The sequence below is a fragment of the Quercus suber genome, unplaced genomic scaffold (assembly GCF_002906115.3).
Source record: "Quercus suber isolate HL8 unplaced genomic scaffold, Cork oak 2.0 scaffold_1010, whole genome shotgun sequence".
NCBI classification, from domain to species: domain Eukaryota; kingdom Viridiplantae; phylum Streptophyta; class Magnoliopsida; order Fagales; family Fagaceae; genus Quercus; species Quercus suber.
In genome coordinates, this window is record NW_027070423.1 from 9,379 (window position 1) to 29,472 (window position 20,094).

General features: G+C 32.0%; 2 protein-coding genes across 3 annotated transcripts; both read left to right on the forward strand.

The window, feature by feature from the left end:
* The first annotated feature begins 516 nt into the window (after nt 1-516).
* On the forward strand, nt 517-3,790 carry LOC112015260 (octanoyltransferase LIP2p, chloroplastic). The gene is made up of 4 exons (XM_065768861.1): nt 517-1,019; nt 1,088-1,352; nt 2,063-2,213; nt 3,185-3,790. Exons 1-4 carry the CDS (start codon nt 865-867, stop codon nt 3,538-3,540), a joined length of 927 nt encoding a protein of 308 aa, XP_065624933.1. The 5' UTR covers nt 517-864; the 3' UTR covers nt 3,541-3,790.
* A 4,206-nt stretch (nt 3,791-7,996) lies between these two features.
* On the forward strand, nt 7,997-13,058 carry LOC112015262 (ras-related protein RGP1). 2 transcript variants are annotated; one of them, XR_010627163.1, is made up of 3 exons: nt 7,997-8,566; nt 12,334-12,836; nt 12,929-13,058. XR_010627163.1 is itself a non-coding variant. In XM_024047651.2 (2 exons), exons 1-2 carry the CDS (start codon nt 8,352-8,354, stop codon nt 12,779-12,781), a joined length of 663 nt encoding a protein of 220 aa, XP_023903419.1. In that variant the 5' UTR covers nt 7,997-8,351; the 3' UTR covers nt 12,782-13,058. The 2 variants fall into 2 exon arrangements, 1 of the variants encoding a protein (XP_023903419.1); XM_024047651.2 differs by having other exon boundaries at nt 12,334-13,058.
* Nucleotides 13,059-20,094: the final 7,036 nt, after the last annotated feature.

A 20,094-nucleotide genomic window follows, 5' to 3' on the forward strand; every position in this document is an offset into this window, starting at 1 on the left:
AAAATAAAAATTATATATATATATATATATAAACACAATTTTTTCCCCCTACAAGATAGGACCACTAACAAAAAAAAAAAAAAAAGACTCATCTCACGTGCGAAGCGCGTGTGATGAGGCTCGTATTGAAAGTGAAATTTTGTATTGGATTTATATAAATAGGAAAAAAGAAATATTTATGTTGCCCTTTACATCAAGTTTCTCTCAAAGTCCTAAGGGTTGCTTCTCTAATTAATATCAAAGTTTATTGATTGCTCATGAATCATGATGCATGTCAGTCCTCTCATTTCACACGCAGCAAATTATGAAAAATTTTGTTGGATTGACCTTAAGATATTGACTAGAGTTTTCAATCCTAAAATCTCTTGAATATCATGAAATTTTAAGAATTATTAATAATGACATTCTATTTATTTATTTTTTTTCACATTCTTATTTAATAAAACATTATTTATTTATTTATCAATCAGGAAGAGTCATATATTATATATTATTAAGGGAACTCGAGTCATATATTATAATGACATTCCTTTTTCTTCTTCTTCTTTTATTTTTTTTGGTTCAGGGAACTCGACTTTGTGCTTTGTAGAAGTAAGAACAATTCTCCGTTATTTTCACATTCACCGTTCCAGGTGAGGATTCGATCACACCTCACTATCCTCTACAAATTGATCCCAATTACGCTTTTCCCTTTTGGGTTCGGCCTCTTGTTTTGTTTTTGCTTCAAATTCTCCTCAAAAGAAATGGATTTTCGTAGCTACGTACTTTGGTTTCTCCGCCATTTCGTTTCTCAGCTTCTTTTGAAGATTACAGATTAATAGACTCTGCTTATCACAAATCATAGAAACAAAAAACCAACAAGATATGATTCTCGCTGCAACGACTCACTTTTTAATCACTGTTCCGACAAGCCCATCTCACAATCACACAAAAAAATCGTACCGGCTTCACTCTCATACAACAACCTCGTCAAAATCGAACCAAGTCTCAGATTCCAAATCCAATGACCAATCAAGAATGTGAGTTTTCTCTGTCTGGCATTTTCACAAACACCGTTAGTACAAAAAAAATGACAGACATTGTGCAGGTGCGAGTGTTTCGATTTGTACAAGGAACTGGTTCCTTACGACAAGGCGTGGGATTGGCAGAAACAAATTGTTAAGGAGAAGAAGGCCTTGGTTGAGAAAAACCAAGATTGCCAGGACACGCTAATCATTCTACAGCATCACCCTGTGTATACATTGGGCACAGCTAGTTCAGAAGAATACCTTAATTTCGACATCAAGGATGCTCCTTACGATGTTTACAGAACCGAACGCGGCGGGGAGGTTACTTATCATGGTCCTGGCCAGGTACTTGTCCCACATTGCTAATTACATAAACTAAAATTTATAATCTGTTGGTGTGTATGACTTTCATTTTTACAATTTGGATAACACATGAATTGTAAAAACAGCCTACTGAATTGCAAAGATATTAGTGGTTCCACTTAGCTCAACCGGTAAAGTCTCTGATGGTTGTATAAGAGATTTACGGTTCAATTTCCGTCTATACTGAAAATTGATTAGTATTTTGGTCTGATAATAAAGAGCTATCATCAGGAGCGGAAGTTAAAATTCTCTATAAAAAAAATACAAAGATATTAGGTACAATGTATTCATATAAAAGAACAAAGTTAAGGACAATGTACCATAACTGAAATCTTTGGTTTTTCCCTCTAATAAGGTTAAAAACAAAGTTAAGGACAATGCACGGTAACTGAAATCTTCGGTTTTCCACTCTTATAAGGTTAAAATCTTTGGTTTGTCCTGCATCTCCTACTAGTGATGTTTTAAAAGAATACATATGACCGAATCTGATTACCCTTTTGAAGGTTTATAGTTATTAACCATCAAATTTTGGGCCTAAGGCTTTGTTGCTGTTGTTTGAATTTTATTTTTATGGTTAATAAACTTACAAACTTTTTCTCACTAAGCAATAAAATTCAGTGGATTATAGGGGAGTTCTGCTTTTATTTTTATACTTGCTACCTAACTTTTAATGCATGTGTGTTGGACTGTAGCTAGTTATGTACCCTATTATCAATCTCAGAAATCACAAGATGGATCTTCATTGGTACCTCAGGGCACTTGAAGAGGTGGTCATCCGTGTTCTTTCCTCGACATTCTCTATCAAGGCATCTCGACTTGAGGGCTTTACTGGTGTTTGGGTTGGTATGTTTCCTAATCAGTCCATTATGTTGTACCGGTGTGCATATTACATGTTCTCATGTTTTCTGCACTTACATTAGCTTTAATTTAAAAACTTTTATGGGTAACATACTGTATTGAACAAATCCTGTCGAAAGTCTCTTTCCCTGTTCATGTTTGCGAATACAATTTTGAATTATTTAGCTTTTTAGTCTCTGTTATAAGTAATATGATTACTTGTAGTTTTTAAATGGTTACTTTTTCGTTCATAAAGAAAATGGTTACTTTTTCTGTTCTGCTCTATTTGGATGCCATGAAAGGGAAATATAAATCTGGAAATTTACAACATATGTTTCAACTCAATTTTATCTGAATGTTAACTGCAAGTAATGAGCAAATGTGTGACAAATATAGTTTCTCAGTTTCATGTGGTCATTTTTTCTTGTACCAACTTATGAGTGGTTAATTGGATTCCTTTGAAAGCTTATGGTTGAATTTTTATATTATATTCCCTTTTATCTTTCGTGAACTAAAAATGGACTCTGAGATGGTGTTATCAACCAAAATAGCATACAATATAGCTCAACATCATTTCTGCTTGATTGTTAGTTGTGTAGATCCTTATTAGTATCAAGACTCTGGTGTCACTGCATATAAGGATATAATCTGAGAAAATGACTCCAGGAGCCTCACCATATTTTCATATATTTTTTCACAAATTCTATATTTTTGCTGGATTGGGAACCCGGACTTTGATTTGCTATTCTATAGATATTAATAGTTTTTGCTTTTTGTAAAAGAGGCAGACTCTACAGCCTTATTCCTCTCACTTTGTGTTAATTGATTTATACTGTACAGTCATGTAATTTAGCATGCTGTTCAAAAGTTACCCTCCCTTCTTTATCCTAATATAGTTTTTTTGGGGTGAATAACATGCAGAATGCCTAAGTGATTATCATTCTCGTGACTGATCTTACATTTCAATTTCACTACAGGAGATAAGAAAGTGGCAGCCGTTGGGATACGAGTATCTCAGTGGATAACATATCACGGGTTAGCACTTAATGTCAACACAGATCTAACCCCATTTCACTCAATAGTCCCATGTGGAATACGAAACCGTCAGGTTGGAAGCATTAAGGGGTTGCTAGGAGAATTTCAGCCATCCACTGGATGTGGGAAAGCAGGTGTGCTTCATTCCAATGATTGTCAATTGATTGATATCACTCACTCATCTTTGATCAAGGAATTTTCAGAGGTTTTTCAGCTCGAAATCCTTCATAAAACCATCCCCATGTCTGAGTGTGAAGATACGACACCTAGAAGGTCTCTCACATGGAAACTAACCTGACAGATTCAATGCAACACTTTTGAATGGATCTGATCATGAAGCAAAATTGTTAGTGAGATACTCGAGTGTTCATGGGATTAATGCTTTGTTGTTGTAGTTATTGTTGTTTAGTTGATAGATAGGCCTAGCAGCAGTACAGTCAAGAGGATTGTGCTTTAGATTACTTATTTTGTAAATTAACTGTCATCTATATCGTAGTTAACTTTTCAAATTTAATTTAATCATGCAGAATACAACTTGTTGCTAGCAATTCTCATGACAATCTAACAGGTAGTCAATATATAAAGATGTTATTTTGGTTATGCTTAGGTAGTCACGACAGATTCTCTTACCCTTTCTAGAAAAGAATAGCCGCCACTATTTATAGTGTCTTTACTCTTTTTTAAATCTAAGGGTATTTGCATCAGTTCGTGTAAAAATTTTTCTATTTTTAGTATAAGAACTTACTTCTTTTTTATTTTACAAACTCAATTTTCAAAACACTCTAAATCATTTATCTATTTTACACTACATTTCATTAAAATATAAAATTTTCTTGATTTTTTTTTTTAAATTGTTTCTTTTTCTTTCTAAAAAAAATAATTACCATCCATTCTCTTTCTTCATCATTGGAATACATAAAAAATAAAAACTAAATGCAAAATGAATAGTATCATTATAAATTTACACAACTACTGAAGCAAACTTGTAAATTTAGACAATTATATATGAATTGATGTAGGTCATTTTTAGGCAAAATTGTGTAAATTTAAAACTTTTTTGATTATAAATGGCACATGTGAGTTCTCTAAGGTTCAAATATAGCATAACATGTAATGGTTGAACCATGTACTAACATTGCAACAACGTGAGCTTGACATGCATTTTATTACCCCAATTTTGTTCGTCTGAATTCGATTCAACAGTGGAAGAGTATTCAAGAAATTAGCCATTTTCGTTTGAGAGGGCTCTTTGGGCCGTCATACTATGTGGAGATGCCAGGCCTGGCTCATTTTATTCAAGATTTATGTCATCTTTTTCTATAAAGATTTAGCATTTTATATTGGTAGTTTACAACTAAGATGCAAACTTGTTATTTGTTGATTTTTATTGAAATCCAACTATTAGCTGATGAATTATAGAAATTCTATATTCATAATATTAACACAACAAATTATAGGTGGTAAATTGTTATTGGTTTTAATTCAAATTTACTATTAAAATTACTTTTTTCTCACTAGTAACAACCAATAATAATTTACCATTCAAGATTTGTTACGAAAGAATCATGGACATAACATTTCTCGATGAATTAATTGTTATTTGTGCATCAATTATTTTTATATTTAATGTTTCTATGCCTCTAGTTTAAACTATGGAGGACCAATGGTAACTTCACATTGAAGGGTTTTCATGTAAATTTTGGTATTGTGTATGTTGATTGTTTTTGAAAATTTCTTGTTTATATTGATTATTATGCTTGGCTGATTTTATTGAAAGTGAAATTTTGTATTGGATTTATATAAATTGGAAAAAAGAAATATTTATGTTGCCCTTTACATAAAATTTCTCTCAAAAGTCCTAAGGGCTGCTTCTCTAATTAATATCAAAGTTTATTGATTGCTCATGAATCATGGTGCATGCCAGATTTATTTATTTATTTTTTGGTGGTTTAGATTATAAATTATAATTTCCAAATCAATTCATTAATACAGCTTTCCTTGCTTATACCCCATTGGAAACAATGCTTAAGGAGGTCACGTTGCATAGTGTAGGTTCTATCATGACACAATCTTTAGAAACGTGAGAATAAATAATACTTATTTGGTTGTGCATGAATCATTCAACCATCATTATATTAAAGAAAGCAAATAATAACGATAATAACACTAATTAAAGTATGAAATGGCTTTCCAAATGTGTTTTCAAAACTTGTATTTTTTTTTTTAAACAAACGAACCCTTATGTAGTCCTTTCGTCCTACACATACCAGGTTATTATAATGAGAAATCCCATTGAGATGGCTTCAAGATATTGAAAAGAGTTTTCGAACCTAGAATCTCATAGATATCATGAGGTCTTAGGAACCACTAATAATGACATTCTATTTATTTATTTTGTTTGTTCACATTCTTATTTAGTAAAACATCTTTTTTTATATCAATCAACAAAAGAGTCGGATATTGTTAAGAACAAAACCAAAGAGAGCATGGAATTAAACATTATTGCATATAAAGAGAAAATTCAAATCTCTATGATTGCCATTTCTTTTTATTAATAAGAACACAAGCAAGACAACATGAATGAAACATTATAGCATAGAGAGAATTCAAATCTCTATGATTGCATTTTCCTTTATTTTCACACAATTCTTGAGAAAGTCAAGAAATATTGTTGAGACAGAAAAAATTCACATGAACACGGTTGCACATGGCCATGATTACATTAACGCATTGATTACATAATGTCTTAAAAAAAAAAAAAAAAAAAAAAACTTATGTTCATCCCTTTATTTCCATAATCACCATCACTTCTGTACTGCCAGCTTTGATGTCCTAATCACCGCAAGCACAATGATCCTTATTATAACACCGTTATTGTCATTTTCGTCTAGAGTGATATCAAATAATTGTAAACAGTAACAAACTGTTATTTGGGTATGGTTAAATCATGCCTTTAGGGCATACATTAATAATTTATTTTAAGAAATTTTTTATGAAAAAAAATGAAAAAGTTGTCAAAATTTTTTATTACATAAATCACAATGTATCAGTTTTTAAATACAAAAAAGTAATTAAGAAATTTATTATATTATTGTCAAATTAGTTTGTAAAATTTCTGTAATAAAATTAGTAGTCCTTTTAGAACTTTCCTTCTGGCTCACTAGTAAATTTTTCAACACTAACTTTTTCTTTCCTTTTTCTTTTATCTACTTTGTGATAATTAAGTATATTAGATACAATGAAATCTCTATTTTTATCTTGGGTTCCTTAATTAGTTTTTGGACTAACTTGCCATTTTTTAAATTTTGAAAGAAGAAGAAGAAGAAAAACTTGCCATTGTTTAAGATAGCACTCCTAATTTATTTGTCCTTGACTTATGGATGGGGTTTCTCATTTAACCAAGTAATTCAAGAGCAAAATATAAATTCTATTGTATTTGGTATACTTTGGAATATTGTTGTTTCCTTGTACTTCAAGGGAGGTTGGCAAACATTTTCTCAAAAAAAAAAAAAAAAACTAATTCATTTTCCCCATAATTTTTACTTAGAAAAATAATGATCATAGTAAAAGCACTTCTTTTAGATCACACAAAAAATAATTGAATGAAATCAATCTAAAAGCAATTTTCATAGCAGAGGACAAAAAAGAAATTCTTGAAATTTGGCCTAAATTCAAATTTTCATTTCTCAAATCTAAAACTTATAATTTAGTCCACAAAATTTTTTTTTTCAAAAAGGAATCATCAATTTAATCATCCCATCCTTCTACTACTAAAGAAATTACATACATAACATGACAAATAAATTACTAATACAATTCCCTAAAAGGTTGATCTGAATTAAGATAATTTAAACAAAGGATAAAAGATAGAAGGAAATTAACACTTTTAAGGACATGAGGAAAATATCATATGTATTAGAATGTTTAACGTCCATCATGTGAGAGAGATAGTGCATATATTGAATATACTAGAAGTTATAACTTAATAACATTACTTGATTTTCTTCATTTGAAGAACTACTATTCAAAATCACCATTTCCTCAATTATGGTAACAATCCAATTGCCCAAAAAAAAAAAAAAAAAAAGAAAAAAAAAGGAAAGGAAAGGAAAGAAAAGAAAAGAATAAACTATATATCTCTATAAATGAATATAATTTATATTGAGTTTGAATTTTGAAAATTTAATTGTTGGATTGAATGGTCTTATTATATTCTTCATGTTTGCAAAATTTTAAGAACATCAAAAATAAATTGCTATATCATCAAACAAATATTAAAATTTTAAGTTTTTGTTATCTAAAATTGTGTATAAAAAATAAGTTCATAAATCGAATAGTAAATAACATCTGATTTAAACGAAATTTGATATACAAGTTAAGAACATAAGGAACATGAAATTCAATAGTTAGATTTTCAAAATTCACATTGAAAAAAGAGATATATGAAAAGTTTGAAGAATTTGAAGAGAAATTTTATTATTTATAAATTACTAGGCTTGACTTATGTCTAGTGCTTCTAATGCACTGAATTCGTTGCAATCATAATATGTGTTCAAAACAAACACGTGTTATGTTTGCAGTGAATCCAATGTCATAAGATAGATACATGTTATGATCGCAACGTGTCCAGTGTCACAGGACACTGAACAGAAGCAATACCCTAATTAATTACCAAAGTGTAGAGATAATTTTTTTTTTCTTTCCTTAAATAATTTAAAAAAATAAAAAATAAAACGCAGTGTAAGAAGACCGTTTCAGAAACCGTTAAGTCTCTCTCTTCTCTTTTTCTCTTTCTTCCACGCTTCTTTCCTTTTCTTTCCATTCCACCATTTCGAAAATCCCATTTCTCTTCTTCTTTCCTTCCCTTTTCCTCCAAACCCTAACTCTCTGTCTCTGTCTCTCTCTATCTCTCTCTTTTCCTCTCTATACACTGTAAATTTCACCAACCAATAATCCAGAGCTAAAATTCTGTATACAACGAAGACTTTTGCTCTTTGAAGCTAATATCAGCTCCGATCTTGATCGATCGGCGATCGTTTCTCTCTCCTTGAATTTGATCGGATTTTTTAGATTTTGAGATTTTTGAGAGAGTGTGTGTGTGATAGAGATATGACGAATTTGCAGCAGAAGATCGACTACGTGTTCAAGGTGGTGTTGATCGGAGACTCGGCGGTTGGGAAATCACAGCTGCTAGCTCGGTTCGCGAGGAACGAGTTCAGTTTAGACTCCAAAGCCACCATCGGAGTCGAGTTCCAAACCAGGACGCTCCTCATCGATCACAAGACCGTCAAGGCTCAGATTTGGGACACTGCTGGTCAAGAAAGGTACCACCATCTTCTACTTTTCACTTTACAATTTGCAGTTTTGCATACTCGCATTTTCGAATCTCCTACTTTTATGTCAAAAAGCAAAAAAAAAAAAAAAAAAAAATTTGGATTGGTATGTTACTTGTTCAATTATAAGAAACTTTATGAGTTGAGCTGACGATTAGAGGCTTTACAAGTTGGGTTTTTAGCTTTGGATATTGTTGGATTTGTGGGGATATAAATAAATGTAATGATTACTTCCATAAATTTTAAAATCTTGGTATTTGAAATATTCGGAAGATACCAAAAAATTTCTTCTTTTTTTTTGCCCTGTTAATTTATTTTCAATAAGTCTAGGCACGTGAGAATTGGTGAGATTATATGTTATGATTGGTGATGATAAATGTGATATCAGTGGTGGGTCGTGTGAAAAAGATTGTGAAATTTTATTTTCGTTCGTAACTTTAGTGATTTATTTTAGGCCGTGTCAGCTTTTTAAGATGCCACATCAGCAGATTCAGCACTTTGTCTATCATGTATGCAGAGATTTGGAAAGGATTTAATCAAAAAAAAAAAAAAAAAAATCTAGGACCACATACTTGACAAGGTACTAGTGGGGTGGACTCATGTGTAAGTGATATAATCCAATCTTACAGTGAAAAATGTGTTAGTTGTGTCAAAGTGTGTGCAAGAGTGGGGGGGACACATGTGTAAGTGATATAATCCAATCTCATGGTGAAAAATGTGTTAGTTGTGTCAAAGTTTGTGCAAGAGTGTGTGTTCGTAGAAGAACTGAGATGTAATTGATAACTTGTAACAAATTTGAGGACCAAATTATGACTTCATAAATTTGAAGGAGGAAAATGGGATTTTGAAAGATGTTTTGATCTTTTGGTATGCTTTTTATTAGTTGGTTTGTTTGAAGTGGATAAGTGTGGTTTTAGGAGCTGGAGAAGTGTGTTAAATAGAAAAATAGAATGTGATATGACTAAATGGAAAAATAGACACAGGGAATGTGTTAACTACTCTTATCAGTCGAATCAAATTATTTCATTCTGAATTAAAGAGTTTGGAATGAATCAAATCTCCCCAGTAGGTAGGACTCACTACTAGTCAGTTAATAGCCAACTGCTCTACCATCGAGCTATTGCTGAACAAAGGGAGATTAGGGCCCCGTTTGGTAACGGTGTTTAAATAACGAAAACTGTTGTTTAAACACCACAACATGTATTTCTATACACTTTTTTACCCACATGTATTTCCACAAAACTTAAACAACATTACTAGAAATCTCTTAGCAGACGGGCCGTAGATCTCTTTGAATGCTATTCACGAACGCGGTGTTTTCATGGGTTTGTAAAACATAAATATATGAGCTTGAATATGTGCATTTTCTGTTTTAGGTGGATAATTGTTGAAAGAGGAATGTAAGGACTATTGGGTTGTGAATTTTGGTGTGAAGATATGAGCTAAGTTGGGTGGTCTAGGAAGATGATACAAGATTATGTGGTGATATGAGCTTTGTATGTTGGTGATGTCTGCAAAGTTAGTAGAACATTATCTTTTGTGAAGGGGATAACTGGGCTGTTTGATTATCTATAAAAGTTTTACTTGGGATCTTTCATTGGGGGTTGGGAGGTTAATGGCTATGGGGGAGGGCCACCCTTCATTATATGTTTGAAGTAGATGGGCATGAGTTTGGAAACTATAAATGAAAGTGGCATTGACTTTGATTTTTACTAATAATATTAAGAAATAAGTTTGAGTATCTGAGCAAATTATGTTCTACCAATTATTTGGAACTAATAGGTTATGTATTTCCCATAATATATGACCTGGTATATTCCTCTGTTTTCATGAGCTTGAAGATCCTCTTGTTCATGTTTACTTGAGAGTTGTCAAGAGGGATGTGAGAACAATTTGATAATTGGGTTGGCAGCTTATTGGTGTGACACTATCTGTAAATTAGTGGTTAAAGATAATGGATACAAGTTTTAGGTGGTATTAAAGTTCTGCACAGCTTCACGGTAATGGATGCTTGAAAATGCAATTTGTTACTTGTTATGGTGAGAGGGAGGCAAGTATGTTTGGAGCCCTTATTAAAGAGAGAACCAAGTAGGTGAAGACTTCAGAGTTATATTAAAACCAAAATGTTGGTTCCATTCAGTGCATAATGTTCCATTTAGTTTCTAGAAATATCAGTTGGATTATGTATTATTCCAACACTGTTTAATTAGAGGCCGTCCATCAGCACATGCATACAAGACATTGAATTTGTTGTAAGCATTGAACAAGGAAAAGTGTAGAAATTGGAATTACTATATCCAGCTGAAGCTGTTGCAATAATAACATTTCATAGTGTTTGAGGGTCTTTCAGTTGTTATCCAAACTTTGTAGTTTTTCTCTGCTGGTGCAAGTTAGGTAGAATAGGCTTTTTTATGTTGTTAATTTTCACTATAGTTAGTGCATTTTTTTTACACAAGTTTGTGATCTTAATGAACACAATGAGAAACAAGGATGCCATATTTTGGCCTCTGTATATTTTCCATTTCTTGTGTTGTTTTCATATATAAAAAAGTCTATGCAATCTTTCTGTCATCCTTAACTGCAAATGGGCTATACTTATTGCCTTGAACTATTTTTTTTTCCTGCTTGGTAAACTAAGAAAAACTACTCAATATGATTTCTGTATCACTATGTTTAGGATACCCTCATTAGGATGAGTAATGATATTTAACAAGGCTAATGGTAATTTGAGGTTTTTTTTGTTGGGGTGGGGGTGGGAGTGAGGGGTGGTAATGAAAGTATGCAATGAAGAAAATGTTTAATCTATGTAGTATATTACAGTAGAGGCCTTGTTTAGTACTTATTCTTTTGCATTAGTTGTCAGATAAATTAGCAACCCATTTCCAGTATGATTGTCCTTTGGGTTGTCAATAAATTATATATGAATGTGTACAGTTGCCCTTTGTATTAGAGAGTTAATATAAGCAGAAGATACTGTTAGATATTGGTTGAGATTGGAGGTGATATAGTGCTCTGTGATACCAAATAGGGATAAAAGAGCTACAGTTTCTGGAGTAGAACTCTGGTGATAGAGAATCAATTGTGTTCTAAACTAAAGCCTGTTGAGGTAAGTGATGACTGTCATGAAAACAGGGATACTAGAATCTGAGTATCTGACATTGCTAAGTGAGATGGTAGGGTCATTCATTAGATAGAGAAGATCAGTGATGGCCCTAGTGAAAAGTTGTAAGCTAGTGTAATAATTTATCACTGAGGTCAATACAGATCTCCTTAATAAGTGGAGACTAAAAATACTAGGTAATGTTTTTGATGGGATGAAATAGAGAGCGGGACTTACCATGGTAATAAAAAATGGTAGGACTAGACTCTTATAAAAAGAAGAAGAGAAGGTTGGACTAGAGACTGTTTCAACACGGGGGGGAAGAGAGAGAGAGAGAGAGATTACATTTGATTCATTATTCACATCGTGATTCAGCACTATTATATTTGGGCCTGATTTGTAACTTTTTTTGTCCTGGCTGCAAATTGCAATGCTCACATTCTTGGTGGTGATCCCAGATAAAGGTTGGACTAGGCATTATTTCAGTTAGAGAGAGAGAGTTAGTGGTTAAATATGATTTGTTACTGTTATGGCTACTTGGTTCACATGGTGAATCTTTACAATTATGGCCAATCCATCATTTTTTTTTTCCTGGATGCAAGTCATAATTTTATATATTTTTAATGTGTTCTGCTCACATTCTTGGTGGTAATCTCAGATACAGAGCAGTGACTAGTGCATACTACAGAGGTGCAGTGGGGGCGATGCTAGTCTATGACATCAGCAAGCGTCAATCATTTGATCATGTAGCTAAGTGGTTAGAGGAGTTACGGGGCCATGCCGACAAAAATATTGTCATCATACTTGTAGGCAACAAGTCTGACTTGGGGTCCCTTCGTGCTGTACCTGTTGAGGATGCCAAAGAGTTTGCCGAAAGGGAGAACCTCTTCTTTATGGAGACATCAGCCCTTGAGGCCACTAATGTTGAATCAGCTTTCCTCACAATCCTCACAGAAATCTATCGAATCATCAGCAAGAAGGCTCTTATTGCTAATGATGAACATGAATCTGGAGGAAATTCATCACTTCTCACGGGAACAAAGATTGTTGTCCCTGGTCAGGAGCCAGTTGAACCTGTACGGAGATTCAGCTGTTGCAGTTCTTGATAGGATTGTCTCCTCTGACCTTGTGCCACATGGGCTGCTGCACTTTATAGCGTAGGTGATGCTCCTCCACCACCCTCCCTCTCTCTCTTTGGGTATAATATTTACTGTTGGTTAATGTCTGACATGGTCGCAACCTTCGACTTTCAGGAATATTGTTGTACAAAACCTTTTTTGTATTACAGGTAATCAAAAACATTTTTCCCCCTCTTGTAAGAAGTTGGTGGTGGTTAATGTGCAAATGGATTTTGGATAAGTTAAAACTTAAGATTTCTATGAATTCAACATGACAGTAGTTGTCTGTAGCTAAAATAGACTCATTTACCATCGTTATATCTTCTTGCATTATAATGTGGCTGAAACGTACATAAACACTTCTGCCTGATTGCAATGTTCTGAATGTTGATTTGACTCAAAACTAGTGCCTTTCTATTAGAAAATTTCGACTGAGGTTGGTGATGACTGAATATAGCATTTCTACAAGGGTATGTATATTGGTGATTTGCCCCCTGTTCGATTTTTATAACCATGGATAAAATAGATTGTGATCGAGTGATTGTGTGCAATTCAGATTTGTCTTCATCTCATTGTTGTGGTAGCATGCTAATTATGACAGGCCTTGAAGAGAAATGAGAAGAGTGCAAGAGACCAAATTTGGGGAGTGAGAGAGGAGAGACATGCATAATGATTATGGCTGTTGGGTGGCAATGATGAGACTAGAGATGAGAGTCAAAAGATAGAATAGAAGAGCAACATCACGGCAATGATAGAGAGGTGAAAGAGAAATGAAATTTGGGGGATTAGGCATTACCGATTTTACAAATTAGGTATAAGGGTGTGTTAGGGTGATAGACAGAGCAATCACAAGTTGCTTAGCTTGTTAGGGGTGAATGCTCTTGGATAATCTGGCAATTGGTTTTGGGGAGTGGGGTTAGTTTTTTTGTAGGTATTACTGATTGGAGGTGGCGAGTCCAAATGGCTATTCTTTAGAAAGATTCCCTATGTTATTAAAAAAGAAAAAAGGAAAAAAGGAAAGAAAAGAGAAGATAGGCCAATCACAAGTAGCTACATAAACCAGAAAAATCCCTTGTATGCATAGATGTTGGTTGATTCAAGTTAATCAGGCGGATTTTTGTTTCACTTTCACCTTACACAGTTAACAACCATTTTTTAGGAAAAACTTAGACCCAGTGTTTGTTTGACCATAGAGATTGAAACTGTTTATGACCCTTAATATGTGTTTGTTTGGAGAGATTTCAGAGAGGATGGAAAATTTAGGAGAGAAAGAAGTTTTAATGGGTGTTTGGTTGGGAGGGGAGTGGAAAAAAATGTGGTGAGTTCAGGTGTTTTCTTCTTGGATTTTCTCCCCAAAATGGGGAGAAAACAATGGAGAAAAGCTCACTAATATGAGCTATCCAAAATGCCCCTGTACATTCTTTTTTGCTAACTTATATATATTTTTCTTTCTCTGTAAACGTTCATGTTGTTTCAGGATTTTTTTTTTCGTCTTTCTCTTGTTTTTATCACTTTCTTCCGTAGTTCATTTTTCCTTTTTTCCCCTGTTACTAACATGCACGTTCACCTTGTTTTGGGGTTTTATTTTTATTTTTATTTTTAATTTTTTATCTCACTTTTTTAATTTTTCTTTCTTTTGTTTTTATCACTTTCCTTTTTTATTTATTTATTTATTTTTTATTTTTAAAACCAGTTTTCTGATCTGGCTTGAGCCTTTAAAATAATAATAATAATAATAATAAAAAAAAGAGTGAAATGTCCATGCATAATTTTTTGTAATAAATAAATGTGCATAAAAAAATTGTATTACCTTTTGTTTTATTTAACAGGAACATAATTATAAATTTATACTAACATGATTTTTCATAGTTTCTATTTCTTAACTTTTCTATCATCTCAATTAAACATATATGAGAGAAAACTAAATCTTTTATATCTTCTCACTTTTCTATTCCTTTATCATTTTCTATCCTCTTACTTTTTCACTCCTCTAATCAAACGGACTCTTAGAGTGAGGTTGGAATGGTGTGTTGGGTTAGATTATGCAGGTATCTAAGCAATACTGCTTCAAGCTAAAAATAGAGAAATGATATGAACTGGGACTTTGATACGGAGTTGAACTTTGATATAGAGTTGAACTTCTAATTGTGGCAAATGGATTAACTATGTATAGAATCTTGGAACATAGATTGATTTCATATCACCCTTTCAATTTTAATTAGTAAAAGAAATGGCTTCAATTTCATCTCAATCATTCATGACGTAGATGTGAACTAGTCCAATTCCATTCTCCCTTGTCTATCAGCTAGTGAACAATCACACAAGGAATATTGTAAAAAACGGTCCAATATAAATATTCTTCTTTACCAAACTCTCTCTCTCCTCATATAAATTGCTATTTAAATCTTAATCAACCTAATAATTTTTTTTTTTTTTTAAAATAACAAGCAATGATAGCTTAGCTCTCTCCATAATATATTATACTTTAATATTAAATATTTTTGCGTACGTACCGTATCATGCGTAGCACTACTACTATATATATAAATAATATAAGTGGTCTGTTTATATATTGTTTAGTAGTCTTTTGAAGTTCTAAGATTTTTATTAGTTAAAAGAAAACACTTATGGCATGTTTGGATGTTTAAAAAAGGAGGGGGAGTAGAGTAGAGGGAGAGAGAGTAATGCAATTATCTTGTTTGGAAGTTTTTTAAAGAATGAGGGGGAGGGGTTTGGAGGAGTTTGGAGGGGTTTGGACTTTCTCTAGCCCTCCAATTTTAATTCCCCAAAATTAGAAAGATTTGAAGGGGGAGTAGAGTACATAAACTATTGACCAAGTAAATTATCTAATTTACCCTTATTATATTAACAAAATTACACAAGAGGAAGGGCTAATTACTCCCTTCCCCCTTACTAATTTTAAAAACATTCAAATAAAGTGGAGGTGAATCATTCTCCTCTACTCTCCTCCCCACTACTCCCCTCCCCTCTACTCTCCTCTACTCTCCTTCCTTTCTAAACTTCCAAACAAGCCATTAATTAGAGGGACCTTTGGATTCTTGAAGGGAAAGAGAAGAATGATGTACATTGTTTTTATTTTTTATTTTATTTTATTTTTATAATATTTAAATTTCCATCGAAAGTCTTTTTTCTTGTCAAGGCAATTTCTATATCTATAGAGATAGGAGTGGGAAGCATTTAAACCAAAATTATAAAAGAAAATTGATGAAATGTCAAAAAGTTAGGCTTTATAAGTTATATATAAGCTAAACAAGCCTGATTTTAAACCTAACCCAAGACACATCTTTTCAAAATGGGAAAAACAAAATATAGTCATTTTTCTTGATTATAATTTTCTAATATAGTCATTTTCCAAAATGGGTCATCAAGGCAATAACCCTGCCCACTTATACACCACTAGCACTCTTAGTTTTTGGAAGAAAAAGAAACGAAATGTACCTCTCTAAAAGATAATCTATGATGGGATTAGTGCTTGTCAACTTTAAGTGATTGTCTTTCCAAACTAGATTAAGACCCTCTTTTTTTTCTTTGTGAAATATTGAAGAGGTCATTCCATGTAAAAGTTTAATTTTATATTTGAAGATATACATCATATCACATCATTTTTGTAATTATTTTCCATTAAATTTCGTATCTTGATTTGTGGAGCGAGACTTTTAAATAGTATACACCATTACCACTCTTAAAAATTATGTGAATTAAATGAACACATACTTTGATAGGAAATTCCCTCGCAAATCCATCAACTTTTTGAAACACAAGCCTTTGACAACTAGTACATACCAGGGATGGAGCCAAAAATTTGGCTTAGGGGAGCCACCAAAAAAAAAAAAAAAATCCAAGAAAAAATAAAATAATATAATAATACATGAAAAATAAAACTAGTATCTACTACAGTTGTAACAAAATATAAACAAAATAAAAGGCACAGATTAATAACTATTTCTTAAATCATTTCAACTCATTTAGCAACCAAAAAAAAAAAAAAAAATTCATTTCAACTCAAATAATTTAGGATATATCAAAATGGAGCTTGATGTTAAACATCTAGACTTCATACAATTGTTAAATATGTTTGAAATGTGCCAATGACCAATAAGGACTAGAAAATTAATAGTTTACTAATTTGTTTATATAGTGGTCATACTTACTGTTCCAATTACTATTACAAAGATGAAATGAACATTTTCAATCATGAATATTATTGATACTAGATTTCGCACCCAAATATAATCAAAATATTTGTTTTGTGTATTTTGTTAATAAAAAAAGGATTCTTTGTTTTAGTTTAAGAAAGGGGTCACCAGCCAGCCACACATATGGGTTAGATGGCCACTTTAATTTGATGTTTTTTTTTTTTTTTTTTTCCTTTGCTTTTTTTGCAAGTAATTTTTGGGTTTCTAATGAGTTGATTTTCAATTTAAGGGGAACCAAGTATGGTTTTCTTTAGCTAAAACTGCCAAATAATGCATAATTATATATATTAATATGACAATACATGACAATACATCAAAGGAAGAAACATGAGGATCATGAATAAGGGAATCTTCCCTCCCTTTTTTTTTTTTTTTTGGGTGCAGAATCACTAAAATTTAAAGACAATTTGAGGAGAGAAGGAAAAGAAAAGAAAAAGAAAAAGAAAGAAAAATTAGCAGCCTCTCTTGCAATAGTATAAGCTGATCAGCAGAAAGTATAATCTATAGATATGCATATATATAGATTTCTTTCTTTTTGCATAAAATTTAACAAAACCTAATCAAGTAATCAGCTCCCTCACAAGTAAAAAGGCTTGTCTGATCATCATAGGCATAAGTATAAGCAGTAGGACAAGCAGCCTTGAACACATTCGAATAGCTTGTAGGCTTGCAAGTCTGTGCATTGCTGTATTGTCCAGTGCAACAATACTGAGGCCTATTGAATGCCAAGCACGCACTATTGCATGCAACAACACGTCCATTTCTCCTCACTTCCAAGCCATTAGGGCATCGTTGGTTCAAGTCAGAAACAGTCAATTTCTTATAGGTCAAAATAAAATAATAAAATATAAGACTGTGACAACCACAGGTCTACAACTAAAAATAAATGTTTTGTAAAAATGTTGTAACACTTGTTGTTATCACAATATTTTCACAATTATTAAGATCTTAATTTCTTATAGATCAAATAAAAAAAATGCTAAGTCCACAACATTTTCACATTAATTTCATAACCAATCATAGGTAAGTTACTATTGATAGATAAAAAAGTGATATCAGTTGTGGGTCCATTTTAAAATCAATAACAACTTGCCATCTAAAATTTGTTATGAAAATATTATGAAGATAGCATTTCTATAAAATAAATAATAATATATCAGATCAAAACTTACCATGTCTAAAAATAAAGGTATTGTGAAAATATTGTGACATTTTGTTGTATTCCTAGACTTCTTTTTTGGTTTAGTCAAATTTGGTGAGCAAAAATTCACTGTTTCACGCAAATTTTCTTCTGTTGGTATTTTGTTTGTTGTCTCTTTTAATGCATAGTTTAAAAGTGGTTGTCCCAATTAAAAACCAATAACAATTTTTACCACCTAGGATTTATTGTAAAAATATTGTGAATGTAGTATTACTCTAAAATAAAATTATAAAAGATCATACAAGGGCCCAGCATAGCTAAAATAAAAATATTGAGAAAATATCGTGACATTTATTGTATTCCTGACCCTTTTTTTTTTTTTTTTATAGCCAATTTGTTGAGCCAAAATTCATAGTTTTTTAGACAGTTTTCTTGGGTTGACTTTTTTTTTTTTTTTTTTTAACACATTGGTTAAACTAAAAACACATAGTTTTACTAACAAAAAAGAATTATGGAAAAAAGTATTTTCCCCATTTATGTTTGAGGTATTTTCCTTTTTTATATTTTGTAGACAAGTATATAGTCTTTGCTATTACTCTCTTAGTTTTTTTTTTTTTAGGGTAAACACTCTCTTAGTTAAACCTTAACAAAATCTTATGATTCTTAGAATATTTCATTGTGCAATATCTAAAATGCCTCACAAAATTTTAGTGTTCCAAAAATTTTCTTCGTGTATTTTGAGTTTTATGTGTTAGTCATACTTAGAAAGTAAAATGGTGATGTATGGTATTCTATTTGCTATCTAGAGAACACTAATTTATTAGTGGTTTAAATCTTCTACATTTATAATTTTATTTAATAGAAACTTCAATGACATATGTCTTTTGTTATTTTGTTATTTTGTTATTTGTTTTCTTTCTTAAAAAGGTGTTCATTAAAAATTAAGTAAGCTAAGTATCGTAATTAGACTCATAAAATAAAATGATAAAGAAGGAAGTATGAATAACATAATATTCATTGCATATTCATTGCATATTATTTTGTCTCGATGGCTTGGGTTAACTAGAGCTCAATCTGTCGAGAAGGGATCAAATTGGAGTCGAGATCTGATAAACTTGAGTCTTCTTGATGCTTGAGCCTCTAACTTATATTGGACTTGAAATAGGTTTCAATACACTAAACACACACTAAGGTTCCAAGAATTTGGTTACATAGTGTTGTGTCCCAAGACCAAATGGCAAATAATTTTGAAGTAGTTGAAGAAGTTTGAATTTGAATAGAATTCTAATAAAATTATGCAATAGATTAGGATTTTCAATTTGTATTTAAATTTAAGTAGGAGTTAGATCTTATGTTTTAGGACTTGGTTGTGATGAAGCTTATCTCCTCACTAGTATTTATGTACCTGGAATTATGAATGAAGCAAACAGAAATTAAACCAAAACTCTATTATCTCTCTCCAGTTCAGGAGGCTAGTCACCTTGAATCGACTAAGTTATCTCTTTAATTTTCCAGTTCATAAGACATAGGGTCACAGTTTGAAAATATAACCCTCTATGAACTCAACATAAGGATTGGTGAGTAGTGTCTATTCAATAATATGTACGTAGATAGAGAAGCTAATTGATGAGTATGTGACATCGTTGAGGGGCCAACTTTGACCTTGTGCATATTTTGGTGCTACGTATCCTGATGATTTATGTTTTGTTCTTCTGTGGGACACTATGGGTTGATACATGCTGAAAATCAATATAACCTCCAACATGTATCTTGCACTTTTTTTTTTTTTTTTTTTTTTTTGAGAAAGAGTTGATTATATTGGAGGTATTTGAAATAATAAAACGAGATTGGAAGCTGATTTTTATAAAACTATTTACATGTCCTAACAAGTAACAGGTACAAGATATATAGTGGAGGTTATATTGATTTTCAGCATGTATCAA